We start from the raw sequence: 18,468 nt of genomic DNA on the forward strand, positions 1-18,468 counted from the left end.
GAGGGCAGGGCAGGAGGGAGAAGCCGGGAGGTGGGGTGGGAGGGGAGGTGGGGAGGGAGTGGCAGGGCGGGGCTCCATCTATAAAGGGTGAAGCCTGCTGGCCTGGCAGGCAGGAGAGCTTGGGTCCACTCCAGCAGGTACCGGCTCCAGGGACCCCACTGGCTTTGGTGAGTCCTCCCCCCGAGACCAGCAGCAGGTCCCTCCAGCACACTTGTCCCCATCCTATGCCACCTGCCTCCCTTGCCGAGGGCCCTGGCTTGAGACGGGGGTGCTCCCAGTGTCTGCCACTGTCCATGTTGGGTCCTCATCAACCACCTACCCCCACCCTTCCTAGCTAACCCTCAAGGCGCCGGAGGAGGAAGACCAGCCTGCACTATGAATCCGTGGCTCCTGATCTGCCTGGTGGCCTGCTTCGTGAGTGCCTGGGCTCCCACTGTCCACGCTCAAGGTACTGTCTCAGACAATACCTACTCTCCCCCCCTGGAGTCCTCCTCTCCCCATCCTTCTTGTGCCTCCCCTGCCATGTGCCTGTCTCCTCCTCCAGAAGCCTCCCCCATCCCGTCACCACTGAATTCATTCTCGGGTGGACAGCTCCCCCCAGCAGGCATGCAAAAACTCCCAGCATTTGTGCAGCTCCTTGGGGCTGCAGTGTCCTCAGCCCCTCCTTTCAGAGCCCCTGGGTGCCTCCTCCACAGTCCATGACCCAAGGCCTCCCTCTGGACTCCAGCCAGCCCAGGGACTGCGGGCGGTGGGGCCGCTTACCCCCAGGGACACACTGCAGTGACCTGAACCTGCAGAGCCAGGGGTAGGGGTTGAGATCAGAACCTTAGGAGGCCAACAAACATGGGTCTCCATCTCAGCTTCCCCTACTCCGGCTACCTGTGCGGTCCGGCTGAGAGTTGCTACTCAGCGTTTATGAGCCCCAGTTTCCTCATCTGCAAAGTGGGGCTCCAAACTCCTGTTGCAGAGATGGGACATGAGGATCCGATGGGCTGATTCCTGCAAAACTCTCGGCCCAGTGCCTGGCAGCAACACTGATAACCATTACTGCTATCAATGGGAAATTCCTCTCCTCCCCTCCCTAGCTTAGGCATTTGAGGATATTGGTGACCAAAGGTTATTCTGGATGCCCCCAGTGTCCCCTAGCTCTGCCGCTGTGTTCTGCATCCCGGTTGGCCCGAGGAGGCAGCTGAGCCCCAGCAGCTGGCCGAGCAGGGCCCCTGGCCAGGTGGAAGCCCCATGGCCCCACCCACCTGCCCCTCATTAGCTCTGAGAGGCCCTAGCCCTGCCCCCAGCAGACCTTACCCTTTGCCCAGGAGGGGGCTGGGCTTCGTTCCCCTTGTCCTGCTATTAGAGGCCCGTTTCAGGCGCCAGGCCCAGCCTGGGCTCATTGATACTGGGGCCAGAGGGGCCCCCAGCCCCGGGGAACTGCCTGCCTGGCACTGCAACACAGGGTCCATCTGACTCCACTGCCCCTTGCTCTCGGGGTCAAGGTGGGGGATGGAGGGAGCCTCCAAGCCCTCCCCACGGCCCTCCCAGAACTGAGATGTGGCCCCTGGAGGCACGGGTGGGCAGAGGGACGGATCCCAGAGGACCTTGAAGGCCCAGCACCGTCTCCACATTAATTCATCCTCTGCTCATTCCACCTGCTCATTCTTCCAGAACCTTCTGACACCAGCACCTCCTCCTCCTCCTCCAACCACGCCCCCCTCCCCTTCTCAGGGTGCTGCACCCCCTCCTTGCCCTCCGCCCCAAAGCAGGAATGGAAATGGTCTTGGTCCCCCATTTATTTCGTGGTCCTGGGCCCTACCCAGCAGGGGCCTGCGGGGCCCTCTCCAACTCCCGGTTCCTGTCCCCTTATCAAGGACCAAAGGTGAGGCGAACAGCCTCCTTACCGTCTGGGCTGTCCCCGGGCCTCCACAGGGCGTGGGAGGGTTGTGGTGGGCGTGGGAGGGTTGTGGTGCGCGTGCGGGCTCGCGGGTGCCCACGGCTGTGGGCGTTCCTGAAGAGCGCATGCGCAGCCGCACACGCACGTGTAGAGACACGAGCCTCTGGGCGGCTGTGTGGTCGCAGGTGTTTTTGAGGACTGCTGCCTGGCTTACCACGGCCCAGCAAGACGGTCCATGCTCCGGTACGCCCAGAGTTACCATCGCCAGGACGTGAGCGGGAGCTGCAACCTGCCTGCGGTGATGTGAGTGGGACCATGGGGGAGGGGGTGGGGACTCTCACGCAACTTTGCTCCCCGCTTACACCCCCATCCCTGCAGATTCTTCTTCCCCCAGAAAAACAAGATGGTGTGTGGGAAGCCAGGGGCCAGGTGGGTGCAGATTGGGATGAAGATCCTGGATGCTCGGAAGAAGACTCAGTTAAAGCCTCACCACGGCACCCGGAGAAACTTCCAGGGTGGGTGAGACCCCAGCCCAGCATCTAACGGGCCGACCCTCCCTGCTGCGGGCCCCTGAGCTTCTCAACCCCCAAAGGAGAGGATGGCAGGCCAGCATCTGACAGCTGCCTGCACCCCAAGAAGTCAGTGGCTTGTGAGTGGGAAGCTGAGTGAACGTGCAGCTTTTAGTCAAGACACTTTCAATTGCTAGAAATGGAAAATTCAAGCAAATGGGAAACTCATTGGCTCAAATAACCACCCAATGGGCAGCACCAGGCTGGGCTGGATCCAGGTGCTCCAAAGGTATTGGTGGAGCTCTTATCTATTTCTCTTGCCTTCTCTCTGACAGTCCCTCATTCTGGGGTGAGGAAGTTGAGCTCTGGAACCTCCACGCTACCATTGTCGAAGTTTAGCGGTCCCACCAGAAGCAACAAGAGGAAAACCTCTCTCCTGACAGCTAATCCAGGTCAGGACTCTTGAGCATGTGACCATTCCTCCCCTCATCACTGCTGAGGAATGAGGGCTCCTGATCAGCCCAGACTGGATCAGGGGACTCACCTCCAGGACCACGGAGGGCTGGCTCTGTGGTCAGCCCCACAGATTCACACGGGAAGGTCCTAGGGGGCTGTTCATTACCCTGCTCCGGCCCAGGGGGCTTCGGCAAGTGCTGAAATGAAACGCCAAGTGTGTGGACCGAAAACTTCACGGCCCCTGACTCCACTCCAGCCCCCCTCCCCTGCCCATCCGCCCCGTCCCTCCTGCAGGACCATGAGCCCGCACTTCTGTAGGATCAGCCAGCACGAGATGGGCTGGACCTCTGTATGCCACAGTTACCACCCTGCAGCCTCAGCTGCCCCAGCCCCTCTGTGCTTCAGGGCAAATCTCAATCCCCGCACCTGAGGCTGCATCAGTCCCCTCCCTGTCACCCCTGCTACCTCCTGCTCCTCAGATAGCTGGAACAAGGGAGCTCTGTTATTTCAAGCCCCGTGCCTGCTCGAGGCACCAGAGTCACACCTGCCTGGGCAACGATTCTTGGAAAGAACCATCACTATAGTTGCCTACCTGTAGGGACACACCTGCCTGTGTCCCTCTGGGTCTTTGCAAAGCTTCAGTTCTCTCCCAGAATGTGCTTCTCTGTAACTTTTAAATAAACCATTGGTGGGATGTCATTCCTGTCTCTGTCACCTTTCATTGTGGGGTGCGAGTCCCCAGCCTGTGTTGAAACCCACGTGATCCCCTCCCACCCCAGGATCTGTGCTCTCAGCCTGGGGTGCTGAGCACTGGGGCCTGGGGCCAGGGTGCAGACTCAAAGGAACTTCCAGGCCCCACTACACTGTGTGGGTACCCAGAGCAGATGCCATAAACTCTCTGAGCCTCGGTTTCCCCGCTGTAAAACAGAGGTGATAACACTGCCTGCCTCATACAAGTTTGTGGGGACTAAATACACTACCATTTGTGACATACAGCACACGCACAAGCTACATGTTAACACACTGAATATCCCATCCACTGAGCTCAGCCATCAAATTCAATAGATCCAGTCCAACCTGGAGCCAGGCAGGATGGAGCCAGGACACTGGCATGGCTGCCCAACTTTGAATCTGGTTCTTCTACCTGTAATCTGGTGTCACCTCGGCCAAGTCACTTAACCTCTCTGAGCCTCAGTTTTCCTATATGTAAAATGGGGATGAGAATAACAGTATCTATTCCATGGGGTCATAGTGATGATATAATAGGGAAGAACTTTTTATATTCTATTACAAGTTAATCACTAAAGGGATGTTGCCTATAAGCTGAAATTATACATAATGGCCCATCTTGGGCCAGGAACCCTGCTTCCCAAGTAATGAGCACTAAGCTAAAATACCTTTGTTTAGCTCACAGGAAACATCCAGGCCAGGCCCACCTGTGAATGTCTGCAGGAAGGAAGAAATGAACACATCCCCTCCAGAAGCTGACCAGAACAAGGACATTGGTTTGACTTTACTCCCTCCCCTTTTAGTATAAAAGAAGCCTGAATTCTAACTCAGGCAAGATGGTTCTTTGGGGCACGAGTCCACCACCTGCTCAGTTTGCTGGCTTTCTGAATAAAGTCGCTATTCCTTGTCCCAAAAACTCGTCTCTCAATTTACTGGCCTGTCGTGTGGCGAGTAGTATGAGCTTGGACTCAGTCACAAGGACTGAATGGGTCAGTAATTGTACAATACTTAGAATGGTGCCTGGTACATAGTATGGGGTCAGGGATCATGAGCCATTATTATCAGTAATGGTGAACCCACAAGGGATCCAAAGGTTGCCACTTGCAGCCTGGCTTTGTGCCAAACTCCCAGGTCTGAAGTTGGCAGAACCTACCCGCACCCTGGGATGGTGTCCCCCACCCCCAGGTGCAGGATGGTCTTCACCCACCTCTCCCGTACACACTTTCTCTTCAGAACCCCAGGCAGAAGTGCATCCTTTCCAAAGCTGCTGCCCTCCTGGGGCCTCCTGCTCCCCTGCCACGTGAGCCTTGCCCGGCCCTGCCAAGGGCAGTGTCTACTTACTGCCAGAACTTGCCAAGGGACAGACTTAACCCAAAATAACTTTATTGTTGTCTCTGCTCCTGATAGAAAAGCATCCTCAGAAGCCTAGCCCAGCTCCCCGTGGGAATGAACATGGCTGCATGTCAGCAACTCTGGCTGGGGCCCCGTGGGCCCTTCTGCTGGGAGGAACGAGCCCTAGGCCCACCCTAGCCACCTGTCCCCATGCCCCGCCAACCCCCAGGGCTGAGCCCCCGTGCAGTGCAGAAGTTTAAGCCTGAGACTGACCAGATACAGTGAAACCCAGGGCCCTCTTTGACCCTGGCTGTTGAAGTGGAGGGGGCACGCCACAGGAACTGCCAGCTGTCTCCAGGAAACACCGAATGGTGGGGTCCCTCGGATAGAGGCTGGGCTCGCTTGAGGTCATAGGATAGCATTTCACTCTTCCTGAGTTTTGGGGTTCCACCTGGTCGGCCACTGCCGCCGGGGATTGATCCCTCCCAGCTCTAGTATCTCCTGCCTCTGGAGAGGAGGACCCCATAGGGACCCTGGGGCCCATTGATGCCAGGGCTTGTCAAGGGTCTCCCGGGGTGCGGGGTGGGGGCAGGGGTGTAGCAAACAGAGTGACATCCTGTGGAAGGAGGCAGGGGCGGGGCAGTGCCCAGGTGGTGAGTCTGGGAAGCAGGCTGTGGGAGGGGCCTGGGGCCAGGTGGGAGGCATGGGTGCCTCTGGACTACAGCAGCTGCAGCTGCACCTTTAGCCGCAAGGCCCGGCCTGCCGGCCACCCCTCAGGCTGGGTGCCCCAGGCCCCAGCCACGCTCACCACCTCCAGCTGGTAGGTTCCAGGCCCTGGCCTCCGACGCCCCAGCTGCAGGGAGCTGAGGCCGCGGAGGTGATGCATGCGGAAGAAACCTTGCTCGTTGCCACGGGCAATGATGTAGCGGACGCGGCCCCCCAGACCCTCCAGCGCCGGCCGCAACTCCAGGATGTGCTCAGCCCGGCCCAGGCGGGAGAGGTTCAGGCCCAAGGTCAGCAGAGCCTCCGAATCAAGGCTGGCCAGGCTCGCCTGGGGAGAAAGACCAGGTGGATGATGGCAGGGGCTGGGAGAAATCAGAATGCGGTGGGTAGGGGGCCAAGAGGAGAATTTTAGGCAATCTCTAAAATGGAGGAAAACATGGACCACTCCCTGCCCTTGACTCCTGTCTAGCCCTCCCCACCCACAAGGACAACGGTCAGCTTGGGCTATAGTAGAGGATGGAGGTGGAGGCTGGTTCCCAGGTGAAAAGGAAACTTTTTCACAGGTTGACTCCAGACCCCTTGTTTCAACTGAGGGAGCTGAGTTCGATCCCTGCCAGCCTGGTGGAGGAAATGGAGAATTTTTCCTCAGATACCCAGACTGGGAGGCAGTCAGATGGCATCTGGCCCCAAAGCACCCAAGGTCACTCAAAGGTGGTCTGGGGTGGCTGGAATTATGACCAGGGGCCTTGCAGCACGAGCCAGCCCCAGACACAGTGAGAGAAACACAAGACCCTGCTGGGCCATACAGAGGAGCTGCCCAGTAGCTATCCGGTTCCTGGAGGCTGGCTGCACTTCCTGCATCTGGGCTCTCTGAGAGCCCCCCTGTGTGCAGATGACAAACCCCTCTTTATCTGAGCTCCTCGGAATGCTTCCTGGTCCTGGCACCCGGACAGGGCCCTGAATAAGCCAGCAAACCTCAAAGGCAGGCTGATGGGGGCTGGGTGATGTATCCAATCCCACAGGAGGTTATCTGTGTTTTCTTCTCCTTTGCTCTGGGCAGAGCTGTTTGTTCTGCCTAATTTACATGCTGATGGAGTGTTTTGCTGTTGCATGAAAGTGAAAATTATTCTTGTTTCCCATCCCTTCACCAGGACTGTTGCTCAGACATGTGCTCTTACTGACACCTGCTGGCAATCCGTGGGTATTGCAGGCAAAGCCACAGGACCCAGCCTGCCTCTGCCCAGATCTGCTTGTGTCCATGCCAGGGGCCCTGACAACCTCTCTACTCACTCTTACTGAGCAGCAAGGGCTGGTGACACAGTGGCAAACCTGACAGACACTGGGCCCTATCCCTGTGATGCTTACAAAAATAACGGTAACAATGGGAATAATATGTACGCTCCTTTTCCCAGAAAGGGGAAACAACTAGAAGGAAAAGGAAAGCAAAGGAACATTCATATTTAGATAATCTAATATTGAGAGACCCTCAGACGCAGCATTCCTGTCCCACTTCTGCCTTCATTTTTTCCCCATAGCATTTATCATGTATCATACTTATCACGTGTTACAAAATATGATGTGTTTTACATATTTCTTGTCTATTAGAATATCAGTCCTATGGGGACAGGGACTTTTTTTTATTGTGTGTTTTATGTGTTGTTCACTGTTGCTCCATTTTTTTGGTTGTTCGCTATGAGTCCAGCACACAGTAGGTGTTCAGTAAAATCTATGGAGTGAAGGAGTTTGGTTCCAGATGTGGGTAATGGCTTCTGTGCTCGGTGATTTTTGTTTTTGGAAATAACAGAAAGTAATGACCTCAGAAGGTGGTGGCTGCAGAGGGGCCCAGGATGACTGCCATCCTGCTCTGCCAGTTTTTAGTTCTGTAACTTGGGCAGGTGACCTAACCTCTCTGAATGTCAGTTTCCCCATCTGTAAAATGAGGATGATAGTGGTACCTACACCTCCCAGGGCTGTCGTAAACACTGAGAGGTTGTGAATGAATGCAGAATGCTTGGAGCAGCACGTGTATCCAGCAGGTGCTTAATAAATGTTTAGCTTTCAGATTCTTTGGGGCATAGTGGCAGGACCAGCCAGCAGTGGCCTCAAGGACTTTTCAGCTGAAGGACAAGCAAGCTGAATTTGTGACAAAACTGCCCTCCCTGCACAACCTGGTGGGGTCAGGGTCATAGCTGGAGTGGCCCCCAGGGGACAGAGGGACTAAACCACAGGCCTGCTCTGCTGTTCTTGAGAGCACGGCGGGTAGGGTGGGGGAGAGACAAGGAGGGCTCAGGAGGCCTGAGCATAGCTCCAGGAGCACTGTGGGTGCAGGAAAGAGGTGCAGAGGGTCTGAAGAAAGGGGATGATGGAAGGGGTTAAGCTAGCTGCTCTGAGCGCTATTGGTGCTAAATCCAGAGGGGCTCTGAGGGAGGGCTGTGCCAGCCAGGAGGTGACAGGTGACAAGTTCCAGGGTGCAGGCAGGGTTGGGGGGCCTAAGGCATTTTTCTTGCATTGAAGCTCCATGGAAGGGATCCACGGGAGGCATCACACCCAGGGCCTGTGTGGGAGATGCCTGACTTCTCATCTGGAGCAAGGTGGGATGCTTGGGGGCCTGCGTCCCCCAGAGAGCCCCCAAAGGGAATCCTCAGGCTGAGGAACTACAGGAAGACCCAGAAAGGCACCATGATTTAGGGGACAAGCTGTGACATGGAGCCTGGTCCTCTTACCCCTGGCCGGTTCCCTGGCTGTCCCTGCCACTCACTGTGCCCCATGCCCAGTGCATTCCCCATGGCACCTGATAGTCCCCATGGGGGCTGCGCCGTGGCCGGTCACGAGGGGGCTGGCCGTTGATCTTGCATTCATAGCAGGCTTCAGGTGAGAGCAGCTCCTCCTCATCTGGGGCATCCTGAGGTCCAGGGCTGAAGCCCAGGCCAGAGACACAGTGCCTGGGCCAGGACAGGGGTGGGCAAGTGTTCAGGGCAGGCTGATGGGACCTCCCCTACCACCCTCCCACCCCCTACACTCCATTTGGAGCCACTCTGCCCGTGGGGGCAACTACAAGTGTACCAAGGTGCCAGTGCGGATTTGCATGTGCCTACACGTGTGTGTGTGTGCATCCCTTGGCTTTCCTGGGTGTAGGTGTGAACCTGCATGCATGCAGGGGTGTAGGATATACCTGAGTGTACCCAGGGGCGTATGCGTGTATGAGCCTGCGTGCACCCTGGATGCTGACATGCGCTTGCACGCATGTGCACATTGGGATATATGAATGAGGGTGCCCGGGCATGTTGGCACAGGTGTGAACCTCACACACACTCATGTGTATTACAGGGAGGCATGCATCCTGCACTAAGCACATACAGGACAATTACTCCACGCGGGGTGTGAGCTTGTGTGTGCACAGGTACAGGTGCCACTGGGCCTCTGCACCCATTTCTTTTTTGTTTTGTTTTTGTTTGTTTTTGTTTTGGCCACGTGGCATGTGTAGCATGTGGGATCTTAGTTCCCCGACCAGGATCAAACCCACGCCCCCTGCAGTGGGAGCGCAGAGTCTTAACCACTGGACCACGAGGGAAGTCCCCTGCACCCATTTCTCCATGCACACGTATGTATGTGAACGTGTGCACAGGCCCGTGTGTGTGTGTGTGTCTGTGTGTGTGCGTGTGCACTCCCAGGGTTTGGGTGTTTGTGTCCACCCCACTCAAGCCCCTCACCCTTGCCCAGCCCGGAAGTAGCCTCGGGGGCAGCCGCACAGGAAGCCGCCGGGAGTGTTGGCACAGCTGTAGCTACAGGGGCTGCCCCGCACCGCACACTCATCCACGTCCTGGCAGCCCCCGAGGGCCTGGTTGAAGTCAAAGCCGGAGGGGCAGACGCAGCGGAAGCCGCCCAGCATGTTGTGGCAGGAGGCGCTGCCGCAGGCCGCGGGTGACAGGACACACTCGTTCTTGTCTGTGGAGGGGGAGGGGGAGGATAGGGGGAGGGGGAGGATGGGGGGAGGGGCAGGGGACAGCCTTCGCATCTCCAGATCCCTCTACCTGCATCCCTCCCGTCCCGACGTGGCAACTCTGGTTCCTCCTTCAGAGCCCAAGGCCAACGTCAAAACCTTCATCAAGCTCCTGGTGAGCTTCTGGACTAGGTCTGCTGTCCCCTACACTCCTTTATCCGCCCCCCAGCCCCACCCCACCCCCCATCCTGTAATTCTCCTTTAAAGCATTTCTCAAAACTTCCCAGGAATGTTAAACGGTGGGATGGTCTAGAACAAGGTTTCCCCACCTCGGCACTATTCTCATTAGGGGCCATTTCATTCTCTGTGATGGTGGCCATCCTGCACACTGCACGGTGTTGAGCAGCATCCCTGGTGTCCACCCACTAGATGCCAGGAGCACCCAGTGCCCAGTTGTGACCATCAAAATTATCTCCAAGAGGACTTCCCTGGTGGCTCAGTGGTTCAGAGTCCACCTGCCGATGCAGGGGACATGGGTTCGTGCCCTGGTCCGGGAAGATCCCACATGCCACGGAGCGGCTGGGCCCGTGAGCCATGGCCACTGAGCCTGCGCGTCCGGAGCCTGTGCTCCGCAACGGGAGAGGCCACAGCAGTGAGAGGCCCACGTACCGCAAAAAAAAGAAAGAAAGAAAGAAAAAAAAATGTCTCCAAGACACTTCAAAACGGTGCCCAGTTGAGAACCACTGGCCTAATTACTCCCTGTCTCCCCCGAAGGACTGGACAATGGGAGGGCAGGGATGGAGTCTGATCTCAGCTCACTTCTGTATCCACGGGTCCTGGGCAAACCGTCGCCGAAGGAATGAATAACTAATGTGGAGCAGGCTGAGAAATAGGGATTGGCAGCAGAGGCAATGGTCTGCAGGGTCCCCAGGGGACAAATGCCGAGGGACAGAGGAAAAGATGGAGAACTTAGCTGAGGACCCACCAGGAGGGGCAGGAGGACGAGCTGGAGAGAAGGCAGTGCCGAGGCAGTGGGAGGGAGGGGAAAGCTGAGTCACAGAGGCCGTGGGTGGAGAGTCCAGGAGGGGCAGGCAGTGGTGCCCAGAGCAGAGGAGGTGGAAGGTGAAATATGAGGAGAGGTGATGGAGAGGATGCAGGAGAGTGGTCCCTACATGGGTACAGAGTGAAGGCCAGACTGCAGAGGAGGAACAAAGAGAGGTGGAGAGGACGAGGCTGTCATTGGGAGGCCCCGGAGCAGCAAACAGAAGGGTGCAGTGGGCAAGGTTGGAGGGGAGGCAGAAGGCTAGTTCCCCAAACCAAGGGTGCCTGCAACAGCTATGACAAAAGATGCAGCATGCATGCACCCATTTCCGTTGCCACATCCATGGCAGACGTCACTAATCAATCCCAGCACCCCTTTCCCAGTGATCACAGATACCGTCTCAGAATCTTTCTCCACTGAGCCCTCCAGACCATCACTCCCTAAGAAACGGCCACCACTTTGCCAGGCTGACTCTGCAGACCCTTGACTCCCCAGCCTGCCCAGCAGCAGGGAACTAACTACCTTCCAGACCAGCCCATCGGACCTTGAGGTACTTGTGCTTATCACAACATCCGGCCATGGGGGTGGTTCCCAGTCTCCCGCTTTGGACAGATTCTGGTGGGGGGTCGGCTTCCTCCCAGCCCCCACCACTCACCCACACACTGGCCCCACTGGGAGTGTGGGGTGAAGCCCTGGGGGCAGCCACAGCGGTAACCCCCCAGCTCGTTCTGGCAGCCGTGCTGGCAGCGATGAGGCCCATCACATTCATCCACATCTGTGAGATGCCAAGAGGAGAGAAGGCTTGCCAGGCAGCCCTCAGGACCACCCCCAGGGCCTAGACCCCACCCAAAGCCCGGTTCTACCTTTGCAGCCATGGCCTGAGCTGTCCAGGGTGAAGCCTTGATAGCACTCACAGCTGAAGCTGCCTGGGGCATTGTGGCAGTGTCCACGGGTGCCACATGGGCCAGGCTGGGCCAAGCACTCGTCATTGTCTGCAGAGGACATAGAACGGGCAGGACATAGAAGCTTCTGGTTATGGGGTTCATGTCAGGCACCACGATACCAGGCCTACAACCTGATCAACTGTTCCAGGCAAATCTTTTACATATATATATATATATATATATATATATATATATATATATATATATATATATATATACACACATATTTTTTGGCTGCACCATGCAGCTTGCAGGATCTTAGTTCCCAGACCAGGGATCGAACACACAGCCCCAGCATTGGAAACGTGGAGTCTCAACCACTGGACAGCCAGGTAAGTCCCCCAGGCAAATCTTAACCTCTCTGGGCCTCAGTTTCCCTCTCTGTGAAAGGAGATCCATAACAGTTCCCACTTCACAGAACTGTCACAAACACTTGAGATCACGCACATATAGGACTTTGAATCTCATCTCTACCACCTCAGTGCTGTGTGACGCAGGGCAACCGACTTACCCTCTCTGTGCCTCAGTTTTGTCAGCTGTAGCATGGAGATGATAATATCTACCTCATTGTGTTTTGTGAGAATTAAATTAACCTAATCACATGAAGCACTGGGACAGTGCTCAACCTAAGAGTAAAAGATTAACAAAACCCCTTTTCCTTCTCTGTGGGAAAATGACCTGGGGTAACTGTTGCACTCTGTCCTCATGGAGACCTGACAATTGTGGGATGTCAGCCAGAGTTATGGATTGAATGTGTGTGTCCCCCCCAACCCCACTCCCAATGCCACCACTGCCAAATTCCCACGTTGAAACCCTAACCCCCAGAGTGATGGTATTAGGAGGCGAGACCTTTGGGAGGTGATTAGGGTTAGACGTCATGAGGGTGGGGCCCTCCTGATGAGATTGGTGCCCTTATAAGAAGAGACACCAAAGAGCTTTACTCTTGTTCTCTCCCTACCATGTGAGGACACAGGAGGAAGGTGGCCGTATGCAAGCCAGGAAGAGGCCCTCATCAGAACCTGACCCTGTTAGCATGTTAATCTTGGACTTAGAGCCTCCAGACTGTGAGCAATGTCTGTTTTTTAAGCCACCCAGTCTATGATATTTTGTCATGGCAGCCCGAGCTACGACAGGCCTAGTTATCAGGCAACATTGCTATGGTGGTCATGGCCCATGGTGGTAAATTGCATTGGGATTGGGGTCATGGAGAATGAACCATACATTTCTAGGGGGAACCCTAATTTAGGCTTCCTTGACTATGCAGATTTTTTTTAAGTTTTAAAAATTTATTTTATTGAAGTATAGTTGATTTACAATGTTGTGTTAGTTTCTGGGGTACAGCAAAGTGACTCAGTTATACATAAATATATTCTTTTCCATTATGGTTTATTGAGTGATATTGAATATATCAATACTTCACTGTGCTATACAGTAGGACCTTGTTGTTTATCCATTCTATATATAATAGTTTGTATCTGCTAGTCCCAAACTCCCACTCCATCCCTCCCCTCCCCCTTGGCAACCACAGGTCTGTTCTCTATGTCTGTGAGTTCGTTTCTGTTTTGTAAATAAGTTCATTTGTGTTATATTTTAGAGTCCACATATAAGTAATATCATATGGTATTTGTCTTTGTCTGACTTACTTCACTTAGTATGATAATCTCTTGGTCCATCCATGTTGCTGCAAATGGCATTATTTCATACTTTTTTATGGCTGAGTAGTATTCCACTGTATATATACACACCACATCTTCTTTATTGAGTATGGAGATTCCTGACACCAGGCACATCCCTGGAATCTCTCTTGGATACAAGAGGCATTGGGACATGGGGCTTCTAAGCCTCTGTGTGCACATGCATACAGCTGCACACACACAAATGCCATAGTAAGGGTCCTCACCTTAGGAAGGAGGGAAAATAACTTGACTGTACAGAAAAAGGAGAAATGCCAGTCATTTCGTGGCTAGGAATGCTCACTCCTCCCACAGATATGCATACGGCTCACTCCTTCACCTCCTTCAAATCCTTCCTCTTTCATTGAGGTTTGCCATTATTCCTGAAGCCCACCTAGCAATTCCACTTCTGGGTGTATTTATCCAAAGAAAATGAAAACAGTAACTTGAAAAGATATCTGCACCCCTACATTCACTGCAGCATTATTCAGAATAGCCAAGACCTGGGAACAATCTAAATATCCAAACATGGATGAATAAAGAAAATGTGTTATATACGTACAATGGAATATTATTCAGCTATAAAAAAGAAGGCAGGTTTCCCTGGTGGCACAGTGGTTGGGAGTCCGCCTGCCGACGCAGGGGGCGCGGGTTCGTGCCCTGGTCCGGGAGGATCCCACATGCCGCGGAGTGGCTGGGCCCGTGAACCATGGCGGCTGGGCCTGCGCGTCCGGGGCCTGTGCTCCGTGGCGGGAGGGGCCACAGCGGTGAGAGGCCCGCGTACCGCAAAAAAAAAAAAAAAAGAGGAAAAAAAAAGGCGATCCTGCCATTTGTGATAACATGGTTGGACCTTGTGGGTATTTTGCTAAGACGAAATCAGTCAGAGAAAGACAAATGCCGTGTGATCCCACTTATATGTGGAATCTAAAAACAAAACAAGAAAGCCAAGCTCACAGATACAGAGAACAGACTTGTGGTTGCCAGAGGAGGGTTTGGGGGGTGATTGAAAGGGGTGAAGGTGGTCAAAGGTACAAATTTCCAGTTATAAAATAAATAAGTCATGGGATGTAATGTACAGCATGGTGACTGTGGTTAATAATACTGCATTGAGGGCTTCCCTGGTGGCGCAGTGGTTAAGAATCTGCCTGCCAATGCAGGGGACACTGGGTTCCAGCCCTGATCTGGGAAGATCCCACATGCCATGGAGCAACTAAGCCCGTGCGCCACAACTACTGAGCCTGAGCTCTAGAGCCCAGGAGCCACAACTACTGAGCCCACATGCCACAACTACTGAAGCCCGTGTGCCTAGAGCCCGTGCTCCGCAACAAGAGAAGCCACCACAGTGAGAAGCCCACGCACCGCAACAAAGAGCAGTCCCCGCTCGCCACAACTAGAGAAAGCCTGTGCACAGCAATGAAGACCCAACGCAGCCAAAAATAAAATAAAAATTAAAAAATAATACTGCATTGAATGAGATAATGCCATTTGCAGCAACATGGATGGACCTAGAGATTATCATACTAAGCAAAGTAAGTCAGAGAATGACAGATATTATATGATATCACTTATATGTGGAATCTAAAAAGATGATACAAATGAACTTATTTACAAAATAGAAACAGACTCACAGACTTAGAAAACTAATTTATGGTTACCAAAGGGGAAAGGTGAGGGGGAGGGATGAATTAGGAGTTTGGGATTAACATATACACACACAAAAATAGATAATCAATGAAGACCTACTGTATAGCACAGGGAACTCCACTCAATATTCTGTAATAACCCTATATGGGAAAAGAATCTGAAAAAGAATAAATATGTGTATATGTATTACTGATTCACTTTGCTGTACACCTGAAACTAACACAACATTGTAAATCAACTATACCCCAATATAAAATAAAAATTAAATTTAAAAATCTGTTAAGGAAACAAAAATACTGTACTGTATGTTTGAAAGTTGCTAAGAGAGTATATATTAAGAGTTCTCATCACAAGAAAAAAATTTTGTAACTATGTGATGATGGATGTTAACTAGCCTTATTGCGGTGATCACTTTGCAATATACATAAATATCGAGTCATTATGTTGTACACCTAAAACTAATATAATGTTACATGTCAATTATATCTCACTTAAAAAATAGTATCAGGGCTTCCCTGGTGGCGCAGTGGTTGAGAGTCTGCCTGCCGATGCAGGGGACATGGGTTCGTGCCCTGGATCAGGAAGATCCCACATGCCGTGGAGCGGCTGGGCCCGTGAGCCATGGCTGCTGAGCCTGCGCGTCCGGAGACTGTGCTCCGCAACAGGAGAGGCCACAACAGTGAGAGGCCCGCGTACCGCAGGAAAAAAAAAAAAAAAAAAAAGAATTATATTGCAGCCCTCCTGATTGCCTTCCCCTGCTTTCTACTTTTTCTTTCTTTCATGTCCCACATCATCTTCTAACATGCTACAGTGGTAATTTGCTATGTTTGTTTCTAGTCATTCCCTGACAGAAGGGATGGTTCATGAGGCAGCAAGCTTGACCCTTGTGTTCAATTGCTGTGCCCTCAGGGTCTAGAACAGGACGAGGCAAACTGCTTCCCTAAAGGGCCAGGTAGGAAATACTTTTTACTCTGTGGCAACTACTTGGCTCTGCTGTTGTAGCAAAAGCAGCCACAGACAATACGTAAATGAATGGGCATGGCTGTGTGCCAATAAAACTTTATTGACAAAAGCAAGCAGGGGGCCGGGCTTGACCTGGGGGCTGGAGTCTGCTGAGCTCTGGTCTAGAGCACTGCCTGGTACACAGGTGTTCAGTAGGTGTTGACTGAGTGGATTCATGGGAGCCTGAATGAAGCCACCCATGTCTAGGTTCAGTCCTTGGGGGAGGTCTGGTTCTCCCAGGTCACAAGACACTAAGAAGTGACAGTTGGATTGCGTGAGCCCCTTGGCTTTTGGGGGCACCCTGGTGAGGCCCTCTGCCGAGAGACTCGGCAGGTCAAGGGCGAGGGTAGGTGTCCTGGGCCAAGGTCAGAGAGACTCCTGAGGGTGGCCTCCCAGGTCCCTAGGGCAAGGAAGGAGACTGAGGTACCAGCTGCCACCAGGACGTAAGCAGCGACAGAGCAAGGGCTTTGTTCTAATCACCCGTGTCCCTGATGTCTGGCACACACTGTGCATTTGCCACTTACTTGGTGAAGACTGGGGCCAAGCACCAGCCGCGAGGGCCGAGGGGACTCACCGAAGCAGGCCTGGTGGCGCTGGGTGAAGCCAGGGGGACAGCGGCAGGTGAAGGCACCGATGGTGTTGACGCAGAAGAACTGGCAGTTGTGCTGCCTGGAGGAGCACTCATCCACGTCTGCAGCACAGAGGGTCCCAGCGGGCTCAGGGCAGGGCCTTCCGGGACTGGGGGCTTCCCAGGGGAGACACCCTGGAGACGGCACCCGACCCCATGCAGTGGGAGGGTGTGAGATGCCCCTGTGGGGACAGGGACAGAGCCCCATGACGTGTGGGTGGGGAGAGAGGGACATCACCTCTGCAGATCCTGCCGTTCTCCTCCAGCAGGTAGCCTCGGGGGCAGGCGCACAGGAAGCTGCCCTTGGTGTTTTTGCAGAGGAAGGGACATGGCGTGGGGACCTGGCTGCACTCATCCACATCTAGAGGGGACGCAGCACTCAGGAGGGTCAGTCAGACATTCCTGGGGGCTCAGGGGCTGGGGTCCCCACCCCCACCCTGCTGAGGCCTCCTTCCTGGACCCCAGCTATTCAGAATCTGTGGGCTTACACAAGGAACTGGCTTTTTTTTTTTTTTTCCTGTAAAAAGCCAGAGAATAAATATATTTGGCTTGGCGGACCAGACAGTCTCAATCCCAGCTACTCAACCCTGCCTCTGTAGCAGGAAAACAGCCACAGAGGGTAAGGAAACAAATAGGCGTGGCCGTGTGCCAATAAAACTTTATTAACAAAAATAAGCAGAGGGCTGGACTCAGCCCTTGGGCAGGAATTTGCCGACCCTGACTTAGATGAACACCTGCTACACAACGTGACTGAAAAATCTTAGGATGCACCAGATAACAGGAGGAAAGTGGTCCATATGGGCTGGGGGTGGAGGGAAGAAACAAGGATGCTTTGCTTCTGGTCTCGGTTTTCTCACGGGGGTGTGTGCCAGGCGCTGCATGGAGAGGCTCAGGGGCTGGGGCAGGGGGCTCACCCACGCAGGCTGTGGCAGTGGTGTCAGGCGTGTACCCAGCCCGGCAGTGGCAGCGGAAGGAGCCGAGGCTATTGATGCACTCGCCATGAGGGCACAGGTGAGCGAGCACACGGCACTCATCCACGTCTGAGGACAAGCAGGGCTCGGCTGGGGCCGTCCCCCCTGGGTCACCGCTTCCCTTGGGCCCACCAGCCCTCTCCCGGGACGCAAGGCCAGCATCTACTTCCCCTCCCGGCACCCCAGAGCTGGCGGCCTGGCCCCTGTGAACCCCACCCTGAGGCGAATGAAACTGCTTCCACTGGACGCTGAGAATCCCCGTGGTGGGGACACACCCACACCACAGCCTCATCAGCGACACCTTCTCAGGGCACCCCGTGCACATACATGGAAGCAGAGATGGAGGCACAAGCACTGCACACTAGTCACACGCTCACTAATGAGCCCGCACACACAGAACAAAGGACACACGCACACACGCAGAGCGATGAACAGGCTCTGGTTCACGCTGGTCCACACACCTGCCAGCACAGAGATGCACACACTGGCTCACGTACTCTAACACCGGCTGGAGCACAGACACACAACCGTGAACAGATCACCACCCACCTCGGCCGTCGGTGGTGTAGCCCAAGCCATGGGGGCACAGCTTCTTGTGGGCGGCAGTGCCGGGCAGGGGACAGAGCTCGCAGTGGGGGCCCCAGCCGCGGCCACCCCCGCAACAGCACTTGGCCCTGGTGACCGCCTCGCCGCCACTGGACTGAGCCTGGCACGTGGCCTGCAGCACCTCGGAGAAGCAGGGCCCTTGCCGGGTGTCTGGAGAGAACGGGTGGGGATGGTGGGTGGGAGGAACAAGCTGTCTGGGTGCCCCTTCCCCGTGGCGTCCAGCGGTGTTGAGAGTCTACACGTGGGCTCCCAGCATCTCCGACGCATCTGTGCCCGTGCATGGGGTGACATCTTGCAAGCTGTGGTTGCTTAGTGCTGTTAAACGCCCTCTCGGGGCTGGGGCTGGGGCTGGGCTGTGGCAGAAGCTGCAGACCCCAAATC

The 18,468-nt window shown here is 54.6% G+C and overlaps 2 protein-coding genes across 2 annotated transcripts in view; one reads left to right on the plus strand and one right to left on the minus strand.

Annotated features, from left to right (window-relative positions):
- Positions 1-293: 293 nt before the first annotated feature.
- On the plus strand, positions 294-3,155 carry CCL25 (C-C motif chemokine ligand 25; the record flags this gene model as incomplete). The annotated part of the gene is made up of 5 exons (XM_079701482.1): positions 294-448; positions 2,074-2,191; positions 2,267-2,403; positions 2,733-2,849; positions 3,148-3,155. Exons 1-5 carry the CDS (start codon positions 376-378, stop codon positions 3,153-3,155), a joined length of 453 nt encoding a protein of 150 aa, XP_079557608.1. The 5' UTR covers positions 294-375.
- A 2,477-nt stretch (positions 3,156-5,632) lies between these two features.
- The window catches only part of FBN3 (fibrillin 3), a gene marked incomplete at both ends in the record, with an annotated part of 58,344 nt that continues 45,508 nt past the window's right edge, over positions 5,633-18,468 (minus strand). The window contains 9 exons of the mRNA XM_079703071.1: positions 5,633-5,965; positions 8,429-8,579; positions 9,348-9,582; positions 11,275-11,394; positions 11,483-11,611; positions 16,457-16,573; positions 16,749-16,871; positions 17,425-17,550; positions 18,031-18,237. Of these exons, the coding sequence (XP_079559197.1) occupies positions 5,633-5,965; positions 8,429-8,579; positions 9,348-9,582; positions 11,275-11,394; positions 11,483-11,611; positions 16,457-16,573; positions 16,749-16,871; positions 17,425-17,550; positions 18,031-18,237 (1,541 nt within the window). The remainder of the gene's footprint in view (positions 5,966-8,428; positions 8,580-9,347; positions 9,583-11,274; positions 11,395-11,482; positions 11,612-16,456; positions 16,574-16,748; positions 16,872-17,424; positions 17,551-18,030; positions 18,238-18,468) is intronic.

The sequence above is a fragment of the Hyperoodon ampullatus genome (genome assembly GCF_949752795.1).
Source record: "Hyperoodon ampullatus genome assembly, chromosome: 4".
NCBI lineage: Eukaryota > Metazoa > Chordata > Mammalia > Artiodactyla > Ziphiidae > Hyperoodon > Hyperoodon ampullatus.